The sequence below is a fragment of the Polypterus senegalus genome, chromosome 11, assembly GCF_016835505.1.
Source record: "Polypterus senegalus isolate Bchr_013 chromosome 11, ASM1683550v1, whole genome shotgun sequence".
Taxonomy (NCBI): Eukaryota; Metazoa; Chordata; class Cladistia; order Polypteriformes; family Polypteridae; genus Polypterus; species Polypterus senegalus.
The window spans coordinates 63,999,004-64,026,429 of NC_053164.1; the positions used below are offsets into that span (position 1 = coordinate 63,999,004).

General features: G+C 42.1%; 2 protein-coding genes across 6 annotated transcripts in view; one reads left to right on the plus strand and one right to left on the minus strand.

Annotated features, from left to right (window-relative positions):
* LOC120538561 (zinc finger protein 721-like) overlaps positions 1–4,225 on the minus strand; it is an 83,662-nt gene extending 79,437 nt beyond the window's left edge. Inside the window, exon 1 of the mRNA XM_039767957.1 lies at positions 4,079–4,225. The gene's annotated coding sequence lies outside the window, so the exon portion shown is untranslated. The remainder of the gene's footprint in view (positions 1–4,078) is intronic.
* Positions 4,226–4,407: 182 nt separating this feature from the next.
* On the plus strand, positions 4,408–23,355 carry LOC120539102 (gastrula zinc finger protein XlCGF8.2DB-like). 5 transcript variants are annotated; one of them, XM_039768859.1, is made up of 3 exons: positions 4,408–4,542; positions 17,893–18,231; positions 20,808–23,355. In XM_039768859.1, exons 2-3 carry the CDS (start codon positions 17,916–17,918, stop codon positions 21,587–21,589), a joined length of 1,098 nt encoding a protein of 365 aa, XP_039624793.1. In that variant the 5' UTR covers positions 4,408–4,542; positions 17,893–17,915; the 3' UTR covers positions 21,590–23,355. The 5 variants fall into 5 exon arrangements, with proteins under 5 accessions (XP_039624793.1, XP_039624797.1, XP_039624795.1 ...); XM_039768863.1 differs by having other exon boundaries at positions 17,893–18,216; XM_039768861.1 differs by having other exon boundaries at positions 17,896–18,231.
* The last annotated feature ends 4,071 nt before the right edge of the window (positions 23,356–27,426 follow it).

Below are 27,426 nucleotides of genomic sequence, written 5' to 3' on the forward strand. Positions count from 1 at the left end.
ATAAGCTGGCTCATGTACATTCATGATTCTGTATTCTGTATGTATCTATAGGTCTCCATCAAGTCACCCTACAGTACACGGACAGTAACTCCTCACTCTCCAGATCACACTATCAGTCAGGTGTGGAGTGAAGGTCCAGCAGGCTTTGGGTGGTCCACCTGTTTTTTTTTTTGTTCTTTACTTCACCTTATACAATTTCTCAGATTAGCAATTTGTTAGTTTTCGCATACCCCTTGGGTCAGCCATTGTAGGGCAATTGAAAGTTAAAGGGCCTTACACAGTTCAGGACCACCAGGATTCACTATTTGGCTTCCATGTTGTGTGTTTGACAGTAAAGACTGATTTATACTTCTGTGTCACACCTGCGCTGTTAAAAGCAGTTTATATTGTGTGGGCACATGCGTATCAGGAAATTATTTTTTTTTTATTGATTTTATTAAAATCAAATAATATGCCATACACAACTCATGTTTTACAAAAAAAACTAAATACATAAAATATTAAAAAAAAAAAAGGTTTTAAACAATTCAACCCGACTCCTGAGAAAGAGAGCTTGGCCAGCAGAGTAAAACTTTACGCCAGTGAAGCCAAGTGAATAGATAAATTAATAAATGGATAATGATAAGTGGAGTAAAAGAAGGGAGAGAATCTGCTTCCTCAGTTTAAATGCTTAATCTAAAACGTTATTGAGTCGCACTCCAGGAAATTCAGTTTCCGAACTTGTCACTTCAGAGTGCTGATGCCACACACAGTCACACTCATGGAGGTGCTGCACGTCAGACTATGCAGGTCACGGTGGAGGCTAAAATGGCAGGCTACCGGATTAGTTTAGGACACGTCACGTCAGACAATGGTTTTTCTTGGCAAATTCCTTGACAAGACTTCTTACGTTTACTTTTTGGCTCTTTCTTCTTTCAATATATAGAATCGGTCACATGGTTCCAAATGGCTGCTGCTCTTAGACTTTGTAACAGAAGCTGTAATTGGTCTAAGAATTAGAACCCATATGCTTGCAAATCGCCGACCACAATCCTGATTACACATTCTTGATGTGTGGATTGATAAATGTGAAACAGGGCTTAGGGAGCACCCCAGGTGGGACTGCTCACTCGCTACACACGGTAGCCATGCAACTGGTCGTCTGTACATTTAGAAAATGAGACAGGATGCTCAATTAAGTCCTGGCATTAAAAGAAAAAAAGAGTTTAAAAAAAGTGTGTTATTAAATTGAAATACCAGATGGAGGACTTCATGGCCTGGACTTTTCCACACCAAACAAACTATTAGGGAGGTCGAGCTTTTAGATACAGGACCCCTAAACTGTGGAGTGGTCTGCCTGCTACTATAAGAGATGCCCCTTCAGTCTCAGCTTTCAAATCCCAGCTGAAGACTCACGACTTCAGTTTAGCCCACCCTGACTAGAGCTGCTGATTAACTGTACAGACTGCATCTCTGTTGTTGGTCATTAGCACTAAAACATTATAATTTGTTACAAACCCTCACCTATTCTTGGGATTAATAAAGTATCTATCTATTCTGTTTCTCTTCTTGATACTCAGATGTGGCACTTGGTGCCCACCTGCCAAGTTGTTTTGCCTGCCAAAGGTAAAGTCATCCCTGATGGAGGATCGCAGGAATCATGGGAAAGAGGGGTCTTTTAATCGGATTGGCTGGCCCAGCACTGTCTCAGCTGTGTAATGGCCAATAGGGGGAGGCAGCTTGATGAATGAGGTCTCCAGGACTCCAAATCGTATCATGTGGTATCACCTACTGTTCAATTCTGCTCCATACTTGTAATATTACTATTGGACTATCGTACTAACGATTATTTATGTTCTGTGTATTGGACTAATCCCATCTTTGACACCCACTGCACACCTGGAAAGGGGTCTCTCCTTGAACTGCCTTTCCCAAGGTTTTGTAGAAGGGAAAATTTTTATATTAGCATAAAAATATCAAATTAACATAAAGAGCCATAAAAAATAATTAAAAGCTTCCAAAACAATAGATTAAGCCTAAAATAGAATGTTAAGCAAATAAGACAGGTCAAGTAAATAGTTAACCAAAAACCAGTCATTTTGCATTATTTTTTAAGCTTACAGCAGAATTGCGAGTGAGGGAAAGAACAGAAAAAGAACAAAATGAACGTGTAGAAACCATCGTAGAACAAGATAAGGAGATTGAGAACACCTGTGTCCAAGGCTGGGAAGGTACAGGAACGATACCACAGAGAGAAGATGGCTCTGGTAGGCACTTAAGAGACCAGCTGGACCGGTGAATCAGCAGAAAGGCAAGGTCACTCTGATGTAATGCATGAAAGAAACACTAGTATATTCAGGCATTAGCAATAAATAGAGAAGAATAAATTAGAAATTAGCTTTAGCATAGAAATTAAGGCAAATCAAGCATGCCAAGCAAATGATTTAATAAAAGCCTATACCATATTTCTTTTTAATTAAAGCTTAGCTTTAGGCCGCCATTATAACATAGCTTGAAAGGCTTAGAGAAGGAAGTGACACCATGAAAGACCAAATATGGAAGAAGGAACATCTGCCCAGTCGAAGAACCAATCAAAAATAAGCAAAACAGAAACTAGAAATGAACAATAGACAGTATTAGTATAGTATAGACAGGTGCAGAATGAGCTAATTGAACAAGGCCAAAGTGATAAGAAATTGTTAGATAAGCTTCAATCGCTGAACTGTTCGGGGCTCAGCTCAATTTGGCCGTATTGGCTCGAGTCCGTGTTGTTTTGCTGTTGTTTTATTGCAATAAAACTTCAAAACTCTGTCTGTCTATCTCGAGTCCTCATAGGCTTCATTTTCAGGTAAAAAGCCTTCGGGTGACGAATGTTTCGCCACGACAGTTTCTACCATTATTTTCCTTTTCTTCCTAGAGAGTCAGGGGGGCTGTCAAGAGGCACAGCCTGTTAAAGTCCATTGCAGGACTCCTTGTGTGATTTTGGGCTATACAAAAAATAATTGTATTTTATTAAAATTAGCTAAATTAAAAGGGCTTTTTAAAACTCCATCTAGTAAATCGAACTGTGTAGCCAATTTTAATTTAGCAGATACGGAGGGTTTACAGTTTCTGCGGATTCTCCTTCAAAATTAGTAAGCTGCCCAGAAAATGGCCTGCCCTTCAACAAACAAGTTTTGTTGACTTGGCTTTTACCACAAGGCTTCCCCCCTGGACAACAAATAGGTTACCCATGAGACAAGATCACAATTCTCCTATTAATAATTAAATAACAACATTTCATTGATTCACGAATCGATAAGAATAATCATATGGTGATTTTTGTTCAAAATGTTAAAATACCCGTTCAATAACAAGACAAGGACTTTCTCCCAGGTGTTCCCTTCTCTTTATACAAAAGGCAGTTATTTCATTAATTCATCTGTCGTCTGTAAATGGAGGTTTAATTTTAGGCAAATGTTGCGATATTTCATGGTGTGTGTATTGAAATTATAAAACTGATCCTTCTGTAACGCTTCAATGGGCAACTCAATGCAGGCCTTGGCAATAACAAAATGAGAGAACTGACGTTTAAAGCACTGACTGCACAAATACAAACTAATTAATAAAACACTTCGGAGGTCCCGTGAGGTGAGCGATGTCTGAGCGTTCAGTAAAGGGGCTGAAGAATCGAGTCGGTTTGTTGGAAACGCAATGGCTGTCCCGTGTATTGTCTTCACGAGTGTATATCTCACTCAGATCTGTGTAACGGAAGGTGCTTTACTGAAGAAAAGGAATGAAACTCAGAAATCAAAGCGCAGTTTCTACGTTAAACCACCGCCGCCGCCTCCTCCTCCTCCTCCTCGTGCTCAAAGAATTGGACGATTTCACTAAAACGCCGACAGAAGAAATCGACGGAAAGGAATAGCGGGGTATTCGGACGCAATCCGGTCGACAACAAGAAGTGAAGTGAGCCCAGAGGGGAATGGCGAGATGCGCGGAAACATTCAGTCGAGCCGCGTCCTTAACTTTCCGCCAGCCTGTAATTAAAATAGCGGGCTGTAACTTCGACTAACACAAGAAAAAAAAATCCCGCATCCGTAAAGTAATGGTCACTTACCTTTTGCAGGGTTGATGTGACACTTTTAAAAGCCTTTATCACTGCTCTGCAGCTACCGTCACAGCCTCCGGTTCCGCTCATAAACTCAGGGACGGAACGCGCACGTTGACTTTCGCATTCGTCGCCTATTGATGACGTGTGATGGGACGTCCTCGGAGGAGGTGGAAAAGGACAAGGCCGGCAGACCACACCCACTTCAGGTAATGCAGTACTTGGCATCGTTAGATGTGGGCGGATCTGAGCTGGAGGCGGGGTTCAGCCCAAGCCGCATCACGTGATATGACTTCTTTTTTTTCGCTTTCCGCCCCTCTGGCCCCGCCTCTCACAAACTTGCGAGCTGTCGCGCAGTGAGAGTCGGCGCTGTCATTACTTGCTCTCGCTTTATGAGCGGATGCTCGTGACTGTGGACTGTCGCTGTTAGGTTAGGTGAGTTTTAAAAAGGTGACATCACCACGAGGCAGAAGGTAAGTGACCCGAGTGTCGCATTTATTTTTCGCGTCAAAGTTAAAGCACGAAATTTGAGTCACTGGTGTTAAGGACTCCGCTCAACTGAATGTGCCGGAGACTCGCCATTCCTTGTCCTCAATCTGCGGCCCACCACACGATCTTTTTATGTATTATTATTTTAATATGTAGCAAGAGGAACTGCTCCAAACTTAACGTTGTCGTTATTGTTGTGTTTGTAGTTTAAAGCGCCTAACACGCCGCCATTCTTTGTCGTGCATTTCCTCTGTCGGAGTTCCCGTGGGCTCGCCTACTTCTTTGAGGCGATTTAACCGAACACAGCGCTTTGATGTCCTATTTATCCTTGTGTATTATTTGGAAGAGTAAACCGTAACACAGGGTTCAGTCAAAGATGCTCACGTGAAAGCAGCCATTGCGTTTCAAACAAAACCGTCAAATAAAAAGAAATAACGGGAACAAAATAAAAAGGGATAATGGGGCCACAACGTCATTCTGCTCCCGACACCTGAGAGCAACATAGCAAAAAAAGAGCCGATTGTGTCAGCACGATCTAAGGTGCAACGGAAAATATGAACAAGCAGGCAACGTCAGCCACGCTGTTTCCTCAGATACAACAACGTTATTTATAAAGCATATTTAAAGAAAAAACAGCCAACGCTTACCAAAGTGCTGTACAAGCAAAAATAAAATTAATCACGTACATATCGGTCACATAGAATTAAAAATAAAGGAAGAGATAATACATTAAAATAGCAGCAGCAAGATAAGAATAAGAGAAAAGTAAAGAAAAAAAGACTCACTTACACCATTGATTCAGAAGCCATCATGAAGTACGTCTTCAGTAATGACTTAAATGGGACTACAGAGGGGGCTCATTCTAATGTACTCTGGTAACTGTTCCACAGAGAGGGAGGAGCTACTGAAAAAGCCCTGTCCCCTCTCCGTTCATACCTTGATCGAGGGACCACTAGGAACAACTGGCTAAATGACCTGAGTGCTCTCTTTGGGGTGTAAGTTTTCAAAAGGTCTGAGAGGTCAGAAGACGCCAGTCCATTTAGGCATTTAAAAACCAGCAACCTCATGCATTAAATATACGTTAAAACGACATTAAAAGTCAAATGAATACCAATATTCATTCCTGCTAGATACTATAAAAATCACGAATGGCCATTTGAAGCGACAATTTCATGTTTTCCAATTTAAGATCAGACATTATGCTGAGCTGCGAGATTTGTAGGCAGTAGAAAACTTATTGATCCCTAAGGAAATTGCAGTGTTACGGTTGGAGACACAATAGATAGACAGATAGTAGTAATTAGAACTTTTCAGAAGTTTGAGAGAAAGAAAGAGAAATATATAAATAATAAAACAAACAACAACTCCCTATACAAGCAATTAACAAGGTGGCTCTAAGAGGTAGTAAGATGGTCAGACCTTTCCAGATGTTCACATTTGAATAAAGCAGGTCCAGCTTATGTCCAAAAAAGGATCATGCCTTTAGACGCTGGTTCAGAATTACTCCTCATTCTGTTGCAGAGTTTTTAAATAAACACTCACAGGATGCTGCAATTGTTCCTAAGCAGTTACATGGACCCATCTCAGAGCACCATAATGGTTTGGGACAATTGGCGTCACAGGTGGTTGTGAGTTTCATGGCTTCATAAAATAGCTTGGCTTGTTTTTACCCTTTGGAGTCTGCAGGTGCCATTGTTCATCACAAAGCCAAGAGCTGTGCCAATGGAAGTCAAAGCAGCCATTATGATGCTGAAACTGGACTGGCAGGCCAAGGAAGACCTCCACTGCAGTATTATGGTAAAGAAAAAGCCACAAATGCCAATGTGACAGAACAGAAACAGAGTCTTCAGAGGCGCATTTGTGGATGTGTTAGAGATGACTATCCACAGAACACTTGACGAACAGAAACACTGACAGACACATCAGACTCTGATCTGCGCAAGGTGTTTAAATGCCTGGACTGGGCATCACCCTACAAGAACGTAGGACATTCTTGAATGGCCAAGCCGGTCACCTGATTTCAATTTAATTGAGCAGGCCTTCTACATGCTGAAGAGAAATCTTAAGGGGACAAACCCCCACCTAAACAAGAAGAAGCTGAAGATGAGACTTGGCAGGGCATCAGCAGAGAAGATACACCTTGTGATGTCTATGAATCTCAAGCAGTCATTGCATTCAAGAAATATCCAACAATGTACTGAATAAGGTTGCTTTAATAGATCTGCCAAAGATTATGGTGCCATCGCCTGGCAGAGAAGTTGTGCCAGTTTGCATTGCTAAGGTGGTCCATACCTTTCAATCATCTACCATTGCACCTGACCCTGCCTGTCCACCTTTGCCTGTGAGTGTTAGATACATCTAATTTTATTTGTTCCTGGAGGAAATTTGGATTTCTAGAGAAGCTCGATACATATCTACAGTTAGGTCCATAAATATTTGGACAGAGACAACTTTTGTCTCATTTTGGTTCTGTACATCACCACAATGAATTTTAAACGAAACAACTCAGATGCAGTTGAAGTGCAGACTTTCAGCTTTAATTCAGTGGGTTGAACAAAACGATTGCATAAAAATGTGAGGCAACTAAAGTATTTTTTTAACACAATCCCTTCATTTCAGGGGCTCAAAAGTAATTGAAAAAATCAAATAACTGGAAATAAAATGTTCATTTCTAATACTTGGTTGAAAACCCTTTGCTGGCAATGCCAGCCTGAAGTCTTGAACTCCTGGACATCACCAGCTGCTGGGTTTCCTCCTTTTTAATGCTCTGCCAGGCCTTTACTTTCAGTTGCTGTTTGTTTGTGGGCCTTTCTGTCTGAAGTTTAGTCTTCAACAAGTGAAACGCCTGCTCAGTTGTGTTAAGATCAGGTGACTGACTTGGCCATTCAAGAATTTTTCACTTCTTTGCTTTAATAAACTCCTGGGTTGCTTTGGCTGTATGTTTTGGGTCATTGTCAATCTGTATCATGAAACGCCCGCCGCCCAATCAGTTTGACGTCATTTAGCTGGATTTGAGCAGACAGTATGTCTCTGAACACCTCAGAATTCATTCGGCTGCTTCTGTCCTGTGTCACCTCATCAATAAACACGAGTGTCCCATTGCCACTGGCAGCCATCACACTGCCTGACTCCACCGTGTTTTACAGATGATGTGCTATGCTTTGGATAATGAGCTGTTCCACGCCTTCTCCATCTTTTTTTCTTGCCTTTATCATTCTGGTAGAGGGTGATTTTGGTTTCATCTGTCCAAAGAATGTTTTTCCAGAACTGTGCTGGCTTTTTGAGATGTTCTTTAGCAAAGTCCAATCTAGCCTTTCTGTTCTTGAGGCTTATGAGTGGCTTGCACCTTGCAGTGCACCCTCTGGATTTACTTTCATGCAGTCTTCTCTTTATGGTAGACTTGGATATCGATACGCCTACCAAGACCTGGAGAGTGTTGTTCACTTGGTGGGCTGTTGTGAAGGGGTTTCTCTTCACCATGGAAATGATTCTGCGATCATCCACCACTGTTGTCTTCCGTGGACGTTCAGGGGCCTCATGCATAACGCCGTGTGTAGAACTCGCACTATAACATGGCGTAAGCACAAAAGCCGAAATGTGCTTACGCATAGAAAAATCCAGATGCAGGAATCTGTGCGAACTCCAACTTCCACGTTCTTCCGCTCCATAAATCCCGATCAGCGTGAAAAGTAACGCTCGTGCACGCTCTTCATGTAACGCCCCAACTCCTCCCAGAATTACACCTCTTTGAATATGCAAATGAATATAAATCGCCCTTAAGCTCAGCCTTCTGGGAAAAGTATGGGGAAAAATATAAGAATTTCAGCGAATACCAAATGGAGGCAAATGAAAAACATACTATTTGTTCAAATAAACCGTGGTATAATCAACAAAAGGAAGTTGATCGAGTGACATAGCGTGTTGGAGAAACTTGAAAGCTCACGTTCACAAAATCGCACAGTGCCGGAAATAAAAAAGAAGTCACATATCAAAGTTGCCATGAAAAGCCGAGTTGTAAGCCCACCGTCCGAGTGTCATATGAAAGCTTATTAGGGTACAGAGAAAAAAGGCACACTGTGGGGAAAAAGCACGAAATGTCCACTTCAATCTCGACATTTCCACTTTAATCACGTAGTTTATTTTGTCATTAAAGTAGAACATCATAAACTTTATCTTAAAATCGTTTAATCAACCAGTTTCTCAAATCAATTCATAATTAAAGTAGCACGTTAAATGCTTTGTTTTGTATTTGATCTTCTATGTGCTCTGTGTGTGAATCACTACTTGCTTCTTAAACTGGCTCTCTTCCTCCAACTGGACACAGAGTCCATTACATTTGTGATATTACAGCTCTCTGAATAACTAAAATACTGAGATGTATACGTGATGTCATTTTCATGATGATAGGAGTTAAAGCACGTTATTAAACATGTGTTTCACTTCGATGAAATAATTTATTGCAGCCGTACTCAGGGGCGGCTCTAGGCTTGTGGTGGCACTGGGCAGAGGAAGAATCGGTGCCTCCTTCGCCCGCCAATGTCAGTAAAGTAGCTTATCACGGTGGATGGCCACGTCCGTTGCAGACACTGCTTAGCCGCCTCGTGCTCATGACACAAGCATTTCACTTTTGCTGAAATTTGTCGCTGCGTTTTTAGCTGTGTTGTTATTTTCTCTTTCTGTTTTATATTCAATATATATTGGCGTAGCCGTCCTGCAGTCAGTGCTTTTCTTTCCCCAAGTAACCGATCGCCATACAATCAGCTCTGTAATAAACGTTAAGCCATCTGTAAGCTTAGCGCCAATTCTTCAAAACGTTTAAAGAACATTGAAATATCTTCGTAGTACATGTTTAATTATTCTATCCTAAAGGCACTCCCAGTGAAGAATATAGATTATTTAAATGAAGTTAAAGTTTTATCTGTATAATTTAACAAACATATTTTGCTGCATTTCACCTTAAAAATGATATCGTCATCATATGTAAATACGCTTTATAAAGTGGCTCAGGTTGTGTGATATTATAACTGTAGTGCAAGTTTACAGTGGGGTGATTGTACTTATAAGTACAAACAGTTCTACAAGGAGCAATTGATTGAGTGCATTTAAAGTTCTTTGGATTAAACTGTTTCTGAACAGCGAGGTCCGTACAGGAAAGGCTTTAAAACGTTTTGCCGTGGCTGAGGTAGCGTGTGCTTAATGCCGTATACCGATAATTCTCTTTCCGATCAGCTGCTGCTGTAATTCACACTCAGATACAGTGATATAAATACTCCGAGTGGTGCAGTGAGAGTAATATGGAAAAAGATGATCCGCTGTGGCAACTCCTAACGGGAGGAGCTGAAAGAAGAAGAAGTGCAGTGAGAGTAACAACGCTAAAGCAGTTATGGTATTTGGAATACTATGGCTGTTCCCTGGACCATTATATTGTTACAAGTTAATTACAATCAGATGCGTTACACTAATAAACAATATGCAGTTAGTTTCTGTGTATTTATAAAGCCGCGTCAAAAAAATAATGAGTAATCACACAAGAACAGTAGCATTGCTTTGACGCTGGGTGCTGCCAGTTTGCAAAACCGAGCGGAGAACTTGCGACAAGGCATGAGGTACCATGGAAAAGTGCGTGGCTTTACGCCAAGTGTAGGTTTTATACATCGCGATTTGAACGTGGAAAAGTTCTTACGCAACATTTCTGTGCGTACACACCGTTTATACATGAGGCCCCAGGTCTTTTTGCGTTGCTGAGTTCACCAGTGCTTGCTTTCTTTCTCAGGACGTACCAAACTGTAAATTTTGCCACTCGTAATATTGTAGCAATTTCTCGGATGGGTTTTTTTCTGTTTTCGCAGCTTAAATGATGGCTTCTTTCACCTGCATGGAGAGCTCCTTTGACCGCATGTTGTCTGTTCACAGCAAAATCTTCAACATGCAAACACCTCACCTCAAATCAACTCCAGGCCTTTTATCTGCTTAATTGATAAGACATAACGACGGACTTGAAGACACCTGCCCATGAAATAGCCTTTGAGTCGATTGTCCAATTACTTTTGAGCCCCTGAAATGAAGGGATTGTGTTAAACAAATGTTTCAGTTGCCTCACATTTTTATGTAATCGTTTTGTTCAACTCACTGAATTAAAGCTGAAAGTCTGCACTTCAACTGCATCGGAGTTGTTTCATTTAAAATTCATTGTGGTAATGTACAGAACTAAAATTAGAAAAAAATTGTCTCGATCCAAATATTTATGGACCTAACTGTATATATGTATATATATGCACACAATCAGACTATAGTCTGACAATAAACACCACAGTAATAATAGAGGAAGAACATTATAAAAAAAGTCCATCCATCTCACAGCCCCACACAGCTGTTTTTGGGCTCAATCTGACCAAGTTGTGTGTGTGTGTGTGTGTGTGCCACTTGACCGCTGGGCACTCTCCTTAGGCCTGGGATTGGTGTTTGCTGCCCATCTGGTTTTCTTTATTTTAATTAGAATAATCATGAGAGTCAGTTCTAGATTGTTCTTTAGTTGGCCCCTCCCCTTTGATCCTGTGAGCAGTCCTATCAGGAGCAGGTGTGCCTCCCCCCAAAAGAACAAACATTAAGGTCACAGTTAAAGTGAGTGGTTGGGCCAAAAATGCAAATGACAGTGCAAATGTGGTGGTTTTGGTAGATTCTGGTGCTTGTGTGCACTTTCTCAGAGTAAAAACGTGTTTCTATCAAACCGATGTTTAAGTGTGCACACAGACGTGCCTCGTATCTGTGAGGTGGCTCATCAAGGTTCCCATTTTTCAGCCTATTTCCCAGAGCAAAAGCTCTTGAGCGTGTTGTAGCTTCCAAACTCACCAATTACTTCTAATAATTTGATGGCACCCTTTCAGTCTGGTTTCAGGGCACAGCGCAGCTGTGAAGCTGCTCTGCTACGGGTAACCAATGATCTGCTTATGGCAGCAGACTCTGGACAAACCAGCATATTAATTCTGTTAGACCTCAGTGCAGCATTTGACACTCGAGTCAGACATTCTACTGTCCAGAATGGAGAACATGCTGGGTATCTCTGGCACTGCCCTCCCTCCAGTGGTTCAAGTCCTATCTGACTGATAGGCAACAGCAGGTCCAGCTCGGCACCAGTCACACAAGGAGCTCCACAGGGCTCTGTCCTCGGCCCTCTTCTCTATTTATATGCTTCCCCTTGGCCATATTATCAGTAGCTATGGACTGGGCTATCATTTTTATGCCGATGATACTCTACTCTACTTCAATGTTAAAAGTGGAACTTCATCAGAGCTTTCTCAGCTCACAACCTGCCTTAGTGAAATTAAAACCTGGATGGAGCTGAAATCTTTAAAATTAAATTGCAACAAAACTGAACTCCTGTAAATTGGGACTAAAATGCAACTTAATAAAATGAGCTCCTTCCCAGTCCATCTTGGTGGTGATCTCATCAGACCTGCTTCTACTGCAAAGAATCTTGGTGTCATTTTTGATTCCTCCCTCTCTTATTACGTCCACATAAATCACATTTAGAAACTTTCTTACTTTCACCTCCGTAACATATCTCATGTTCGCTCTTTCTTCTCCTTTTCTAATGCTGAGAAACTTGTCCATGCTTTTATCACATCCCGCATCGATTATTGTAACTCGCTGCTGGCAGGTGCGTCTTCTAATCTTATATCACCGCTTTAGCTTATTCAAAACTCGGCTGTAAGAGTCCTGACACGGACCAGCAGCAGTGAGCACATCACACCCATCCTGCTCTGTGTTCACTGGCTCCCTGTGTCTTACAGAATCGAATATAAAATTCTACTAATAACCTACAAAGCCTTAAATAACCTTGCGCCAAACTACATCAGTGACCTTCTCCATCACTATGTGCCTGCCCGCCCACTAAGGTCCTCTGATTCTGGTAATCTTGTTGTGCCCCCCACTAATCTACACTCCATGGGTGACAGCAGGGCCTTCAGCTGTATGGCGAGTGGCCAGACTCTGGAATGACCTACGAAATGAATCAGGTCAGCTGACTCCATGAATTCTTTTAAAACTCATCTGTTCAGGAAGGCTTTTAGCTCTACTTGACTTCATTACCTTCTCTCAGTTTACCTCCATGTCCAGGTGCTCAGGATAGCGTGTGTGTCTCTTATATCACAAATGACGTTTTTCTTTTAGTATTGAATTCAGTATTTTACTCTGGTTTATTGTCCTTTATTCTATTTAATGCTTTGTTACCTGTTCCATTGTTCTATTCAGGAAAACATTTGTATCCAATGTTACACATACCCTGCTGTGAAGCACCTCGAGCCTGGGAAAGGCGCTATATAAATAAAATGTGTTATTATTATTCAAATTGATTCAGGTGTTCAGATCATTCCTCCCCCACACTATGCGACTCTTCAATTCCACCCGGGGGAGTAAATGCTAACATTAATTTTATTTTAATTTTTTTCATTTTTATTACTATTTAATTTAATATTGTTTCTTTGTATCAGTATACTGCTGCTGGATTATGTGAATTTCCCCTTGGGATTAATAAAGTATCTATCTATCTATCTGTCTGTCTGTCTGTCTGTCCATCTCCCCAAATGGAACCAAAGAAAGTCAGATCACTACTAAGAAAACGAGGGCTTCCTGTTCTCCCACCCTCTTTCAGATCTCTGGCTTTACACACACACACACTCACACTCACACTGTCAAACCCACTCGCCATTTAGGTTGAACCACACAGCTCTTTAAAGGGCAGACCCCCTTAGGACACACAGTTCACATGCAGGCCCACGCGCTCTTTCTCGTTTTCCTTTTTGCGTTCGCAGGTTTTCATGTTTTGCGCTGGGATGTTTTATAATAAAAGGTGTTTGCAAATTGACCACTCATTTTCAGCATACGGTAAAACTTTATTTCTTCATGCTGCCAGAATTTCATCGGCTATACCAGATCTGCCAGTTGCGACACGTGAGTCCCTGTCTTGCGCCCCAAAACACGAGGCTGAGTCTCAACTTTAATCATCTTGAAACGTGAACGGCACGATTATCTAATGTAGCGTGATCTGCCACTCTCCTACACACAGACACCGCAGTCGAGGTTCTTTATTTGTCACATGCAGGACAACACGCAGTGAAATGCATCCTGATCCGCTTATCAAAAACTGTGCAAAGTTAGAAGAATATCAGCTTGATTATCAAAAAGGCCTAACAGCATAATAGGACATAAATAAATACAGTAAGTAAAATGAAGTGAAATAAAGTAGAATTAAGCGTTGAGGTGCAATAGTGCAGTGATTATTGTGCAAAACCAAAGTTAGACAGGAGCACAGTGTTAAAGGACAGACCAAATTCCAAAACAAGGTACGGGTAGACATCATGGTACCATTACAGTCCAGTCTAAGTATGTGGAGGGTCGTGGATGAGATGGCATCTTCTGATTTAACAGTCTTATGGCCTGAGGATAGAAACTCCTCCCGAGTCTCTCTGTCCTGGCCAGGACGCTGATTTTAACAGATGAAACCGGCTATTGCTGGGATGAGAGGAGTCTTTGATAATCCTGAGAGCTCTGGTCCTGCATCTTCTGCTGTAAATGTCCTGCAGAGATGGTAGAGCTGACCTGCAGCAGCGTTTCACTGCACAGATCAATCTCCGTAGGGCTTTACAGCCCCGAACACCACAGTTTCCAAACCAGGATGTGATGTCCTGTGTCAGGATACTTTCCACAGCGCCAGAGTAGAAAGTCTTTAGAATCCCTGAAGAGACCCCAGACTTCCTAAGCTGAATATAAAATGTTTTTTTTTTCACTTTTAAAAAGCAGCAGCCAGGCCGTTCAGTGATGTGCACACCTCCCCAAATATTTGTGTCGAAGTTCTCCATAAAAAGCAGTTGATAGTCCGTTTACTTAAACGCGTTTCCCTTCACTCGTATGTAATCATCTCCACACACCAGACGAGCAGCCCTGAAGGTAACCTGCAGCCTCAAAGGTGTACAAACCCTTCAGACATCCAAAATGTCCTCCCGTTGGTTGATGTTAAACTCATTTGTTTGCTCGCCCCTTAAATCTTTGAGGTTGCATTCCCACTCCTGTTCATGGCTGCCTTAACTTACATTTTTTTTTTTTGTACTCATCAGTTCCATCACACTTTGAATTGTAATCTTAATGCTGAACTGCGCCTTACGATGGCTCCTCCTGTCAGTGATGCCATCTGAAATAAGTTCTGCTTCACTGTCGCCTTGTGCATTTAGATAGAGAGAGAGAGATAGATATGAAAGGCACTATATAATAGATAGAAAGGCACTATATAATAGATAGATAGAAGTGAAAGGCGCTATATGATAGATATGAAAGGCACTATAAAATAATAATAGATTGAAAGGCACTATATAATAATGATAGATAGATGTGAAAGGCACTATATAATAGATAGATAGATGTGAAAGGCACTATATAATAGATAGATGGACAGATAGATATGAAAGGCACTATATAATTAATGCAGGTGCCGGTCATAAAATTAGAACATCATGACAACATTGATTTATTTCAGTAATTCCATTCAAAAAGTGAAACTTGTATATTAGATTCATTCATTACACCCAGACTGATGTGTTTCAAGTGTTTATTTCTTTTAATTTTGATGATTATAACTGACAACTAATTAAAGTCCCAAATTCAGTATCTCGGAAAATTAGAATATCAATTCAGACCAATGCAAAAAAAGGATTTTTAGAAATGTTGGCCAACTGAAAGGTATGAACATGAAAAGTACGAGTTTGTACAGCACTCAATATTTAGTTGGGGCTCCTCTGGCCTGGATTATTGCAGCAATGCGGCGTGGCATGGAGTCGCTCAGTCTGTGGCACTGCTCAGGTGTTATGAGAGCCCATGTTGCTCTGATCGTGGCCTTCAGCTCTTCTGAATTGTTGGCTCTGGCGTATTACATCTTCCTCTTCAGAATACCCCATAGATTTTCTATGGGGTTAAGGTCAGATGAGTTTGCTGGCCAATCAAGAACAGGGATACCATGGTCCTTAAACCAGGTACTGGTAACTTTGGCAATTTGTGCAGGTGCCAGGTTCTGTTGGAAAATGAAATCTGCATCTCCATAAAGTTCGTCAGCAGCAGGAAGCATGAAGTGCTCTAAAACTTCCTGGTAGACGGCTGTGTTGACCTTGGACCTCAGAAAACACAATGGACCAACACCAGCAGATGACATGGCACCCCAAACCATCACTGACTGTGGAAACTTTACACTGGACCTCAAGCAACGTGGATTCTGTGCCTCTCCTCTCTTCCTCCAGACGCTGGGACCTTGATTTCCAAAGGAAATGCAAAATTTACTTTCATCAGAGAACATAAGTTTGGACCACTCAGCTGCAGTCCACTCTTTGTGAATCTCCCCCACAGTTTTGTTTCACAATCCTCTCCAGGGTACAAGCGGTTATCCCTATTGCTTGTACACTTTTTTTCTACCACATCTTGTCCTTCCCTTCACCTCTCTATTAATGTGCTTGGACACAGAGCTCTGTGAACAGCCAGCCTCTTTAGCAATGACCTTTTGTGTCTTGCCCTCCTTGTGCCAGGTGTCAGTGGTCGTCTTTTGGACAACTGTCAAGTCAGCAGTCTTCTTCATGATTGTGTAGCCTACAGAACTCGACTGAGAGACCATTTAAAGGCTTTTGAGTTAATTAGCTGATTAGAGTGTGGCACCAGGTGTCTTCAATATTGAACCTTTTCACAATGTTCTAATTTTCCGAGATACTGAATTTGGGACTTTCATTAGTTGTCAGTTATAATTATCAAAATTAAAAGAAATAAACATTTGAAATACATCAGTCTGTGTGTAATGAATGAATCTAATGTACAAGTTTCTGAATGGAATTACTGAGATAAATCAACTTTGTCATGATATTCTAATTTTATGACCGGCACCTGTAGATAGATAGAAAGGCACTATATAATAGATAGATAGACAGATAGATGTGAAAGGCGCTATATGATAGATAAATAGATAGATATGAAAGGCACTATATAATAGATAGATAGATAGATATGAAAGGCACTATATAATTAATAGATAGAAAGGCACTGTGATAGATACAGTAGATATGAAAGGCACTATATGATTGGTAGATAGATAGACAGATAGATACTTTAATATTTAAGGGTAAATTCCCATACTCCAGCAGCAGCGTACTGATAAAGAACAATATTAAATTAAAGAGTGATAACAATGCAGGTATAACAGACAATAACTTTCTATAATGTTAACGTTAACCCCTGGGTGGAATTGAAGAGTCGCATAGTGTGGGGTCTCCTCAGCCTGTCAGTGGAGCAGGACGGTGACAGCAGTCTGTCTCTGAAGCTGCTCCTCTGTCTGGAGATGATCCTGTTCAGTGGATGCAGTGGATTCTCCATGATTGACAGGAGTCTGCTCAGTGCCCGTCGCTCTGCCACAGATGTCAAACTGCCCAGCTCCGTGCCTACAATAGAGCCTGCCTTCCTCACCAGTTTGTCCAGTCGTGAGGCGTCCCTCTTCTTTATGCTGCCTCCCCAGCACACCACCGTGTAGAAGAGGGCGCTCATCACAACCGTCTGATAGAACATCTGCAACATCTTATTGCAGATGTTGAAGGACGCCAGCCTTCTAATGAAGTATAGTCGGCTCTGTCCTCACTTGCACAGAGCATCAGTATGGCAGTCCAGTCCAGAGCTGCACTCCTAGTATTTATAGGTCTTCACCTTCTACACACAGTCACCTCTGATGATCACGGGGTCCATGAGGGGCCTAGTCCTCCTAAAATCCACCACCAGCTCCTTGGTTCTGCTGGTGTTCAGGTTTAGGTGGTTTGAGTCGCACCATCTAACAAAGTCCTTGATTAGGTTCCTACACTCCTCCTCCTGCCCACTCCTGATGCAGCCCACCATAGCAGTGTCGTCAGTGAATGTTTGCACATGGCAGGACTCCGAGTTGTATTATTATTATTATTATTATTATTGCTCTATTGTGTCCCATGCTGCTCCTTTGTTTCCACAAAGTTCTCACAGAAATTCAATAAGCACATTTTAAGTTAACTAGTATGTGGTGTCCGGCCATTTAGCACTTGAACTTTTACACATGAATATACTGGTGGGCCACAATTGTGTGAGGTGGTCCTTCACCAGCCTGCTGGATCTTCACTCCCCACTTCTACACTTGATAATGTGATATCTAGAGTGTTATCTACTATAGCGTGACTTCTCAAAACTGTTTGATTTGACGCAAACTTTAGCTGATGGGAGACTGAAAAGAAACCGAAGCATTTCAGAGCTAAATGGTGCAGTTCTGATGGAATTCAATCCTGTTCTTTCAGCAGCCAGTTACAGTTACTCCAAGATGGATGTGAAAGAGGAGACGTGTGTAGCTGACATAAATACAATGGAGATGAGCGCTGGGAGTATTAAAGAAGAGGACCATGGATGGGAGTCTGACCACCCTAAACAGGAGAGTCTGTGCATTAAGGATGAGGATTGTGAACCGGGGTCAGGGAGCATTAAAGAAGAGGCCGAGGAGACGTCGGTCAGCATTGAGACGCACACGAGTTCTGAGGTGACGTCTGAGCCATTACGGTGTGACACCGAGAGGACTGAGGACACATTAGCTGTTGGAACTGTGCAAGATCAACCATCATCCCCAAGTAGGTCTGGAAAGAGTAAGTGAATAAAATAATAAATGTGAGCGTTTGGCTCAGTGGTTTGGGCCCGGAAAGGCATTCTAACCTGAACATGTAGAGATGTTTAATATTGTATGGTGAAAAACGGGCAAAGGTGTTTTTATTTTGAAGTAAAATTACTAACTTAGTAAGGTGACGCAGTGGTAGCGCTGCTGCCTCACAGTTAGGAGACCTGGATTCACTTCCCGGGTTCTCCCCGTGTCTCTGTGTGGGTTTCCTCCCACAATCCAAAGACATGCAGGTTGGGTGCATTGGTGGTCCTAAATTGTCCATAGTGTGTGTGTGTGTGTGTGTGTGCCCTGCGGTGAACTGGCACCCTGCCCCGTGTTTTTTCCTGCCTTGCGCCCTGGGATTGGCTCCCGTGACCCTGTAGTTAGGATATAGCGGGTTGGACACTGACTGACAAACTTAGTAAGTGTAACCTAATCACTTTTTGGGCAGTTTAGGTGCGCATTTGTGTTTATTAAAGTCACACTAGAGATTCTGCACTAAAAGCCCAGCCACCCATGATGTGCAGTCTGCATAGTGGAGTCAGAAGAACGAAGTGAATGTGATGGAGTATGTGGACATATTAAAGAAGGTAGTAAGTTGCGGTAAGACCATGGAGAGGCTTAAACACTAAAAGCAGATGTTTTATATCGAATGCAGAAAGTATAAAAGGAGACCCTAAGCTCCACCATTGGCTTATGTGAAGGCCACGTCCACCATCTTGTGCCACAAGTAGTCAAGTGCACCTGCCCTTTACACATTCGCTCAAGCATGTAAGGTTAGGTATGGATGATCAGAAGAGAGAAGACGGACTAAAGTCAGGGTGGAATAAGGATAACAGAATGAGCCTGACTGTGGTACTGAGAAGAGAACGGCTCAATCTCCGGCACACGGATTTGTCGGGTCAAATCCAGGGCTAAGGCCACTCCATAAACGATTAAGTCCTGCCCCCAGCAATACTAATGACCCCCCCAGTTAACTAATACCGCCTGACAGGTCACCACCAGGATCCATCTGCAGACAGACACGTCAGTGTTTTGGCTTCTCAGATGAATGTCAGTGTGGCCGAGATGTTTGTGGACTGATTTTCTACAACTGTGATGGGCTGGCACCCTGCCTGGGGTTTGTTTCCTGCCTTGCACCCTGTGCTGGCTGGGATTGGCTCCAGCAGACCCCCCGTGACCCTGTAGTTAGGATATAGTGGGTTGGATAATGGATGGATTTTCTAAAAATCTCTGCAGTCAGAGAAAAGCAACTAAGAGGTCATTTTGACATTCTGCCTACCACCTCTCTTTATGTAGCAGTCTTTTGTTTCCTCATCTGCTTTGATTCTTCTACTTTTTTAAAAAAAGACGGGGTGTTCATTTAGCTGCGCGCCCTCCTGTTTGTGTACAGTCATCCTCACTCAGTAACGGAGGCATGCTGAAGTGCGTTCAGAAGGTGCGTTGCGTATCGATGATGGATTCGCTTACTTTGAAGAATGGTGCGCACCGGACCAAGGCCTGTGGCCGACTGAAGACTACAAGGGATGGCCTATCAAAGGATCCCCCCCCACCCACTCGGCTGCCTCTACCTCACGCAATGACTTTGAGAAATGGGGTACTTTGCTTTGGCTCACCCTGTATGTAGACAATGCAGCTAAGGTGGTACACACAATCATACACAATGGAAATTCAAAAATAATACAGTAAACTAAAGTGATTCTTTTGAAGTGTTCATGAAACTGTTAGTGTTGGAAAATAATAAACCTGCTGTGTAATATTTCATCATTTTATGTACAATCGGAAGACACACCTAACTGCCAAGCTTTACCTTAACATATGGTTTGGAAGGATGGCAGCTGTGAAGATGTTCTATTCCCCCATTGCCTGTTTGGAACTGGTTTGTATCAGAAGTCGTTAAGTACCACAATGTCCTATTGGCTGTAGGGGTTGGACAGAAAAATCTATAAATCTGCTTGCTTAACCTCACACTCTGTCTTACCAAACTGATGAACTGAAAAGGACAACACAATGAAGAACTCAGCTCGGCAGCCATATTGAGACGGGCATGCAGCCTGTGCTGAAGAAAGCTGATCACAAATGAGGCCTTAGATAGAGACACTTTAAATAACTAACAGGTCCGTGTGCCGCCTGAAACTACACATCACCATTTAATCAGGTTGTATGGTTGCTAATATTCACTTGTACTTTGCATATTGTTATTATTTATGGGTATTACCAATAATCCATTATTTAAATTGTAACTTAACTCCTGCTTGTCTTTTACTACACCTAGTTGCCTGAGATTATGGATGTAGAAGGGAAGGTGGGGAGAAGTTATATGGTACAATACCTGATAAACAGCGGTACGTCTGTGAGATTAGAGACATTCTGACAAAGGCTACACATTAATATAATACAAAAGGGGAAAGCAGAGCAATATATTACTGTACCAAGACAAAATAAGTCTTATTCTTTGAAAAGCTTGTTCGTATCTTCAACCAGCATTTATTTAATGTTGTAATATCGATATTGGGACAGTGCACTGAAAAGAAGTTTTAATTTTTCCTTTTTACCTTTGCACAGGAGACAAATCTTATTGCTGTTCTGTATGTGGCAAACGATTCCGTCAGAGGAGTAGTTTTTACGAACACAATAAAATCCATACTGGTAAGAAGCCATATTGCTGTTCAGAATGTGGTAAACAGTTTTCACACAAGTGTAACCTTCAGACCCACAAAAGTATTCACACCGGAGAAAAGCCATTTGGCTGTTCTGAATGCGGGAAGCGATTTTCCATGAAGAAGGATCTCGTCGTGCACTCGAGAATTCACACGGGAGAGAAGCCATTTTGCTGTTCAGAGTGTGGCAAACCGTTTTCACGCAAGTGTAACCTTCAGACCCACAGAAGCATTCACACCGGAGAGAAGCCACATTGCTGTTCAGAATGTGGCAAGCAGTTTTCCGTAAGAAGCAGCCTTAAGAAGCACCAAGTCATTCATACGGGAGAGAAGCCATACTGCTGTTCAGAATGTGGCAAACAGTTTTCTCAGAAGTGTAATCTTCAGACCCACAAAAGCGTTCATGCTAAAGAAAAGCCATTTTGCTGTTCTGAATGTGGCAAGCGATTTTCAGTGACGAAGGATCTCTTGTCGCACTCGAGAATTCACACTGGAGAGAAGCCATTTTGCTGTTCTGAATGTGGCAAACGATTTTCACACAAGTGTAATCTTCAGACCCACAAGAGCATTCACAGTGGAGAAAAGCCATACTGCTGTTCTGAATGTGGTAAGCAGTTTTCGAAAAAGAGCAATGTTAGGAGGCACAAAGCCGTAAGCTGTAAGGGTGTCCATTTTGGAGTCTTCTAGACATTCAGCGTACTTCTGCCTTGGGCATTTCCAACACGTCTTTGATTTTGCATGAGGATCTTCATTTCCATACAAAATGATGGCAGTGCAGGAACTCACCGAGAGCCGTAGAGAGTTGTGCGCCAACATTCTGAAAACAGTTCGAGAGTTACGAGATGCCATCGTCATGCGACATCAGCGACGAAGCACATTTCCATTTGAATGGTTGCATAAATAAGCACTAGTGGACTAGAACCAACACCAGTGAACTTCATCAGAGACTCCCGCACAGTGAGCACACGTGTTAGTTTGGTGCGCCATCACAGTCATTGTAGGCCCTTAGGGGGGAGCAACGGTCACCGTCACTTCAGAACGTTGCATTGAAATGCTGGAGAACTGGAAGAAATGGATGTGGTGGATGTCTGATGTCAACAGCTTGCACGGCGATCCATGCAAGTTTTGTGGGAGATGTTTCCGGGGAAGCTGATCTCCCTCCATGGCGATGTCAGGTGGCCTGATCTCGCTGCATGCGATTTCTTCTCAAGTCGAAGGTATACACACAAACCTTGAAGCCCTCAAGGACGGTTTTTACCACGAAATGGCCGAGCGAGTCATGAGAGTGTTCAGAAATCGTCACGAAGAGTGTATTGTGAATGATGGCCACCACCTTGAAGACATCATTTTTAAAACACAATGAAAAAAAATCTATTTGGCGTGCACTTTTCTTGTGTCGTGATGAAACTGATTTTTTATCTTGTAGCGTTTTTATAGAATAAACATTTGAAATGTAGTTCTTTTTGGCTCACCTTGTATCTTTCCTCCACTGAGAATTTCCTGACTCGTGGGATACTCAAGAAATAGCTTGGGCAGCTGACGAAAACACTCTTCAGAGAAAATCACCAAACACCCCTTTGCCTACCTTGGAAGTCATCTACACCCCTTGACGTTGGCGGAAGACATCCAGCGTCATGAAGGGCTTGTATCACTCCGCACACAAACAGAGATGAAGGTCCATTAGAGCGCGGACTACAAGACCGGTGAACACTTTCTACCCCAAAGCGATTACGATGCCACATTCTGTAAGAAAATCACACACCTCGTAGATCTAATTGTGAAATACTGTATTCATCTTTATTGATTTATTTTTCTTGTGTGATATTTTTAGATAGAGAGCTTTTTTTTTTTGCATATGCTGAAAATTGTGTAAAGTGTGAGCTGAATATGTGAGAATATTAGATATGGGATTTTTAAAAGTAAGAGTGTTTGAACATCGTTTCAAGTACAGGATTCTCATTGTAGGTCTTATGTGACGATACTTGTGGTCACTGAAAGCCGGCAACGACAGGAGATGGACACCAATGTAAAGTAAAAAGCAGTTTCTTTATTCTTGGTGAGCAGGAGGCCGCAGCAGCTGTCAGCTCAGTTTGCTACAGGCAGCCACCTGTCAGCAGGGAGTTTCCCTCTTTTTATACCCAACTTGATTGGCAGTTCATTTTGAGGTCACATAGAGTTTGCAAGTAGCTGAAGATGACACATTAGATCAGTACGGTAGTCTTTAAAAAAGAGGAATTGGCACCTCACCCTCCTTTGACTACGCAATTCAGCTATGGCTAGTTTTATAGAGACAGCACTTTGCAAAACACGTACTTCCCTATCCTGCACCATCAGGGTTACAACACTTCATCGGCTATGTGGCCGTTACAATTTAAGAATCTTATTTCAGGACCCCGTCTTCGACCATTCGATTTTACTGCACAGGCTAGAAAACGATGTTGGGCTTACAGGCCCTGTGCTCGCTTGGTTCAATTCTTATTTATCAAATCGATTCCAATATGTACAGAAATGTGCAGACAGTACTCCATCATTATACACAGAAGTTCAATATGGTGTCCCGCAGGGCTCAGTACTCAGGACCTTTACTGTTTTCACTTTACAGGCGTCCACTGGGATCTCTCATTAGGAAACATAATGTTAATTTTCACTCGTATGCAGATGACACCCAGTTATACCTTTCATTTAAATCAAATGAAGTTTCTCAGATGTTGTCTTTAATTAGTTGTGTTAGCGAATTAAAAGAGTGGATGAATGAGAACTACTTGTCTTTAAATAGATAAAACAGAGATGTTAATTGTTGGAGGGAATGACGCTGATCACAGCAATATTTTGTCGTCATTTAACTCAGTTGGAATCCCAATTAATTTTACTGAATCAGCCCGCAATCTAGGAGTTATCTTTGACTCTAGCATGTCATTTAAAGCACATATTACAAAGTTGTCCAAATCATGTTTCTTCCATCTTAAAAATGTTAGGAAATTAAAGTGCTTTCTAAATAAACAGGATTCTGAGAAATTAATTCCTGCATTTATCTCTAGTAGGATTGACTACTGCAATGCAGTGTTCACTGGCTGTTCAAACTGTTCTTTATTCAGCCTCCAGTTAATCCAAAATGCCGCTGCAAGTATTATTACAAGAACAAGAAAATATGAACACATAACTCCAGTTCTTAAATCCTTACACTGGCTCCCAGTTAAATTCAGGGCAGATTTCAAAATCCTCCTTTTAACATATAAAGCATTAAATGGCCGAGGTCCGGCTTACTTGTCTGAACTTATCATGACTTACAAACCTGAGCGCACATTAAGATCTCAAGATGCCGGTCTGCTTAGGATTCCAAGGATTAATAAAATAACAGTGGGAGGTCGAGCTTTTAGTTACAGGGCCCCTAAACTGTGGAGTGGTCTGCCTGCTACTATAAGAGATGCCCCTTCAGTCTCAGCCTTTAAAGACTCACGATCTGCTGTGGCAACCCCTAAAGGGAAGAGCTGAAAGAAGAAGAAGAAGTATAGTTATTGAGCATCAAGTGTTTTGGTTTGCTTTGCTTTGAACAAAAAAAAAAAAAAAAAGTGCTATAGTGTTTGTTTTAGAAATAGCATGGAGAGAGTGGGGCAGCACGGTGGCGCAGTGGGTAGCTCTGCTGCCTCGCAGTATGGGTTCACTTCCCGGGTCCTCCCTGCGTGGAGTTTGCATGTTCTCCCCGTGTCTGCGTGGGTTTCCTCCCACAGTCCAAAGACATGCATGTTCGGTGCACTGGGGGTCTTAAATTGTCAGTAGTGTGTGCCCTGCGGTGGGCTGGCGCCCTGCCCGGAGTTTGTTTCCTGCCTTGCGCCCTGTGTTGCCTGGGATTGGCTCCGGCAGACCCCCCACGACCCTGTAGTCAGGATATAGCGGGTTAGAAAATGGATGGATGGCTGGATGAAAAAGGAGGAGATGGCCTCAGAGGTCCGAGATAACAACTGAAACTTAATTACCTAAAGTAGGATGCTTTATTAATAAATCCTTGTACTTCTAAACTGAAATAAAGAAGAGTAAGAGACTAAATGCTGGACACCATAGAGGTGTTGTACGTGTCCCACAAGCTTACTGACATACTGTATACACCTCTTACAGTATTTTGCCTTTGCTTCCAGCATTGCAGCTCCTACCATAAAACATAATCCTGGTGTAATTAAAAGGATTTTTTTTTTAATTTATCCAGCTAAAGAATCCTGAAATTCCTCACTACATTAAGGTTCACATTGGAACACAACGTGAAAATGTACACAGTTCTTCTACTTATACTCCAGTGATTTTCAAAGTAAACTTGCTTTAGATTAGTCCATTTGTATAATTCCGTAATACAAACAAACAGGCGCGATGTTTTTATCAGATTCTTTTATATTTAAACAAAAATGTGAAAATGTTTGCATACCTCTGGTTGGTCTGTGACATCTGCTACTCTCTGAACTGACTCTGCTCTAACTTCAACATCTAAGACAGGACTCTAAAAAGAAAGAAATTAGAACATGAGAACACTCGAGACGAGAACCGGCCATTCAGCCCAACAAAGCTCGCCAGTCCTCTCCACTTGCTTCCTCCAATAAAACATCAAGTCGAGTTTTGAAAGTCCCTAACGTCTTACTGTCTACCACACTACTTGGTCTCTTATTCCAAGTGTCTATCGTTCTGTGTGTACAGAAAAACTTCCTAATGTTTGTGTGAAATTTCCCCTTAACAAGTTTCCAACTGTGTCCCCGTGTTCTTGATGAGCTCATTTTAAAATACAAGTCTCGATCCACTGGACTAATTGGAGAGTTTCTGCTTGAATTTCTTTGCAGGATGTCAGAATCGCCTCCCCGAGCTGCTGCTTGGATGTAAACTGCCTTCCACCCTCAGAGGCTCCAAAGGTTCTCAATAGGATTGAGGTCAGGAGAGGATGGAGGCCACACCTTGAGTTTCTCCCCTTTCATGCCGATAGCAGCCAATGATGACAGCATGAGATGGTGCATTGTCATGCATGAAGATGATTTTGTTACGGAAAGCACGGTTCTTCTTTTTTATACCATGGAAGAACGTGGTCAGTCAGAAACTCCACATACTTTTCAGAGGTCATTTTCACACCTTCAGGGACCGGCCAGCTCTCTCTCCCCATGACTCCGCCACCTCCTCGCTGACGTCACAGGCTTGTTGGGACATGGTGGCCGTCCACCAACCATCCATCTGGACCATCTGTAAACAAGTCTTCATGTAGTTCTGGGCCCACTGCAGCCATTTCAGCTTGTGAGCCTTGGTTAGGAGTGGCCGAATACAAGGTTTATGCGTAACTGCAATCCTCTGGAGGATCCTGCTCCTTGATGTTCGAACGAACGTGGGACTCCAGAGGCACCAGCAGCTTCAAATACCGGTTTGCTGCTTTGTAATGGCATTTCAGCAGCTGCTCTCTTAATCCGATGTATTTGCCTGGCTGAAACCTTCCTCATTTTGCCTTTATGTGCTCCGAGTCAGCCACAAATCTTTTAACAGTACGATGATCACCCTTAAGTTTTCGTGAAATATCTAAGGTTTTCATACCTTCTATTTCACGCTTTTCGGCAGCAGAGAGATCCTTTTTCTTTCCCATATTGCTTGAAAATGGTGGTCTGCTTAATAATGTGGAACATCCTTCTTTAGTAGTTTTTCCTTTAATTTGGGCTCACCTGGCAAACTAATTATCACAGGTGATCAAAATACCATCCATGAGTTTAAATGAAAAACCAAATAGTTAATCTTTATGATAATAATTTGGAACGCGGTGTATGGTGGTGGTGGTGACGGCATCACACTATGGGGACGGGGAGGAGAAGGACAAATAGAGTTTGACAACTTACAAAAATCATGATATTTTAAAACAATATAAATTAATAGCAGCTTATAAAAAATAAAATAAGAGCTTGAAAGACTACCTCATTACTAGGAAGGTACAAAGCATAGACAGAAACCTAAAAGACAAGTGGAATACGAACGGAATTATTACGAGTCAGAATGTTAAGACCTACTTTCCGCCAGGAGTATTGGGATACAAGTAATACCGTATTTACGTGTGTATCACGTGAACATTTTTTCCCAAAAATTAGCATTAGAAAATCAGGTGCGCGTCATACACGAGGAAATGTAATTCTGTAATGTTTACTTCTTCTTCTTGGGCTCTCTCTCTCTCTCTCTCTCTCGCTTGCTCGCTCACCCGCACTCACTCACTCTCTCTCTCTCTCTCTAAACACTTCCTATACGATCACAACGCGTCGTACACGGGCAAAACTTTTTTCGCAATTTTCTTTGTAAAAATGAGGGTGTGCGTCTTACACGAGGGCGTGTGGTACAGGAGTAAATACGGTATTATACATCATGTAAACGTTGTTCAAAATTGTATAAAAGGGGAACTAAAAATAAACTTAGACTAAGACTTCAACAGCATCTCACAAACAAACAAAAGTAAATACCCCTTTGATGAGACATTTTAATCACATAGGTACCCAGAGTTTAAGATTAGCTCTCCAGGGGCCTCA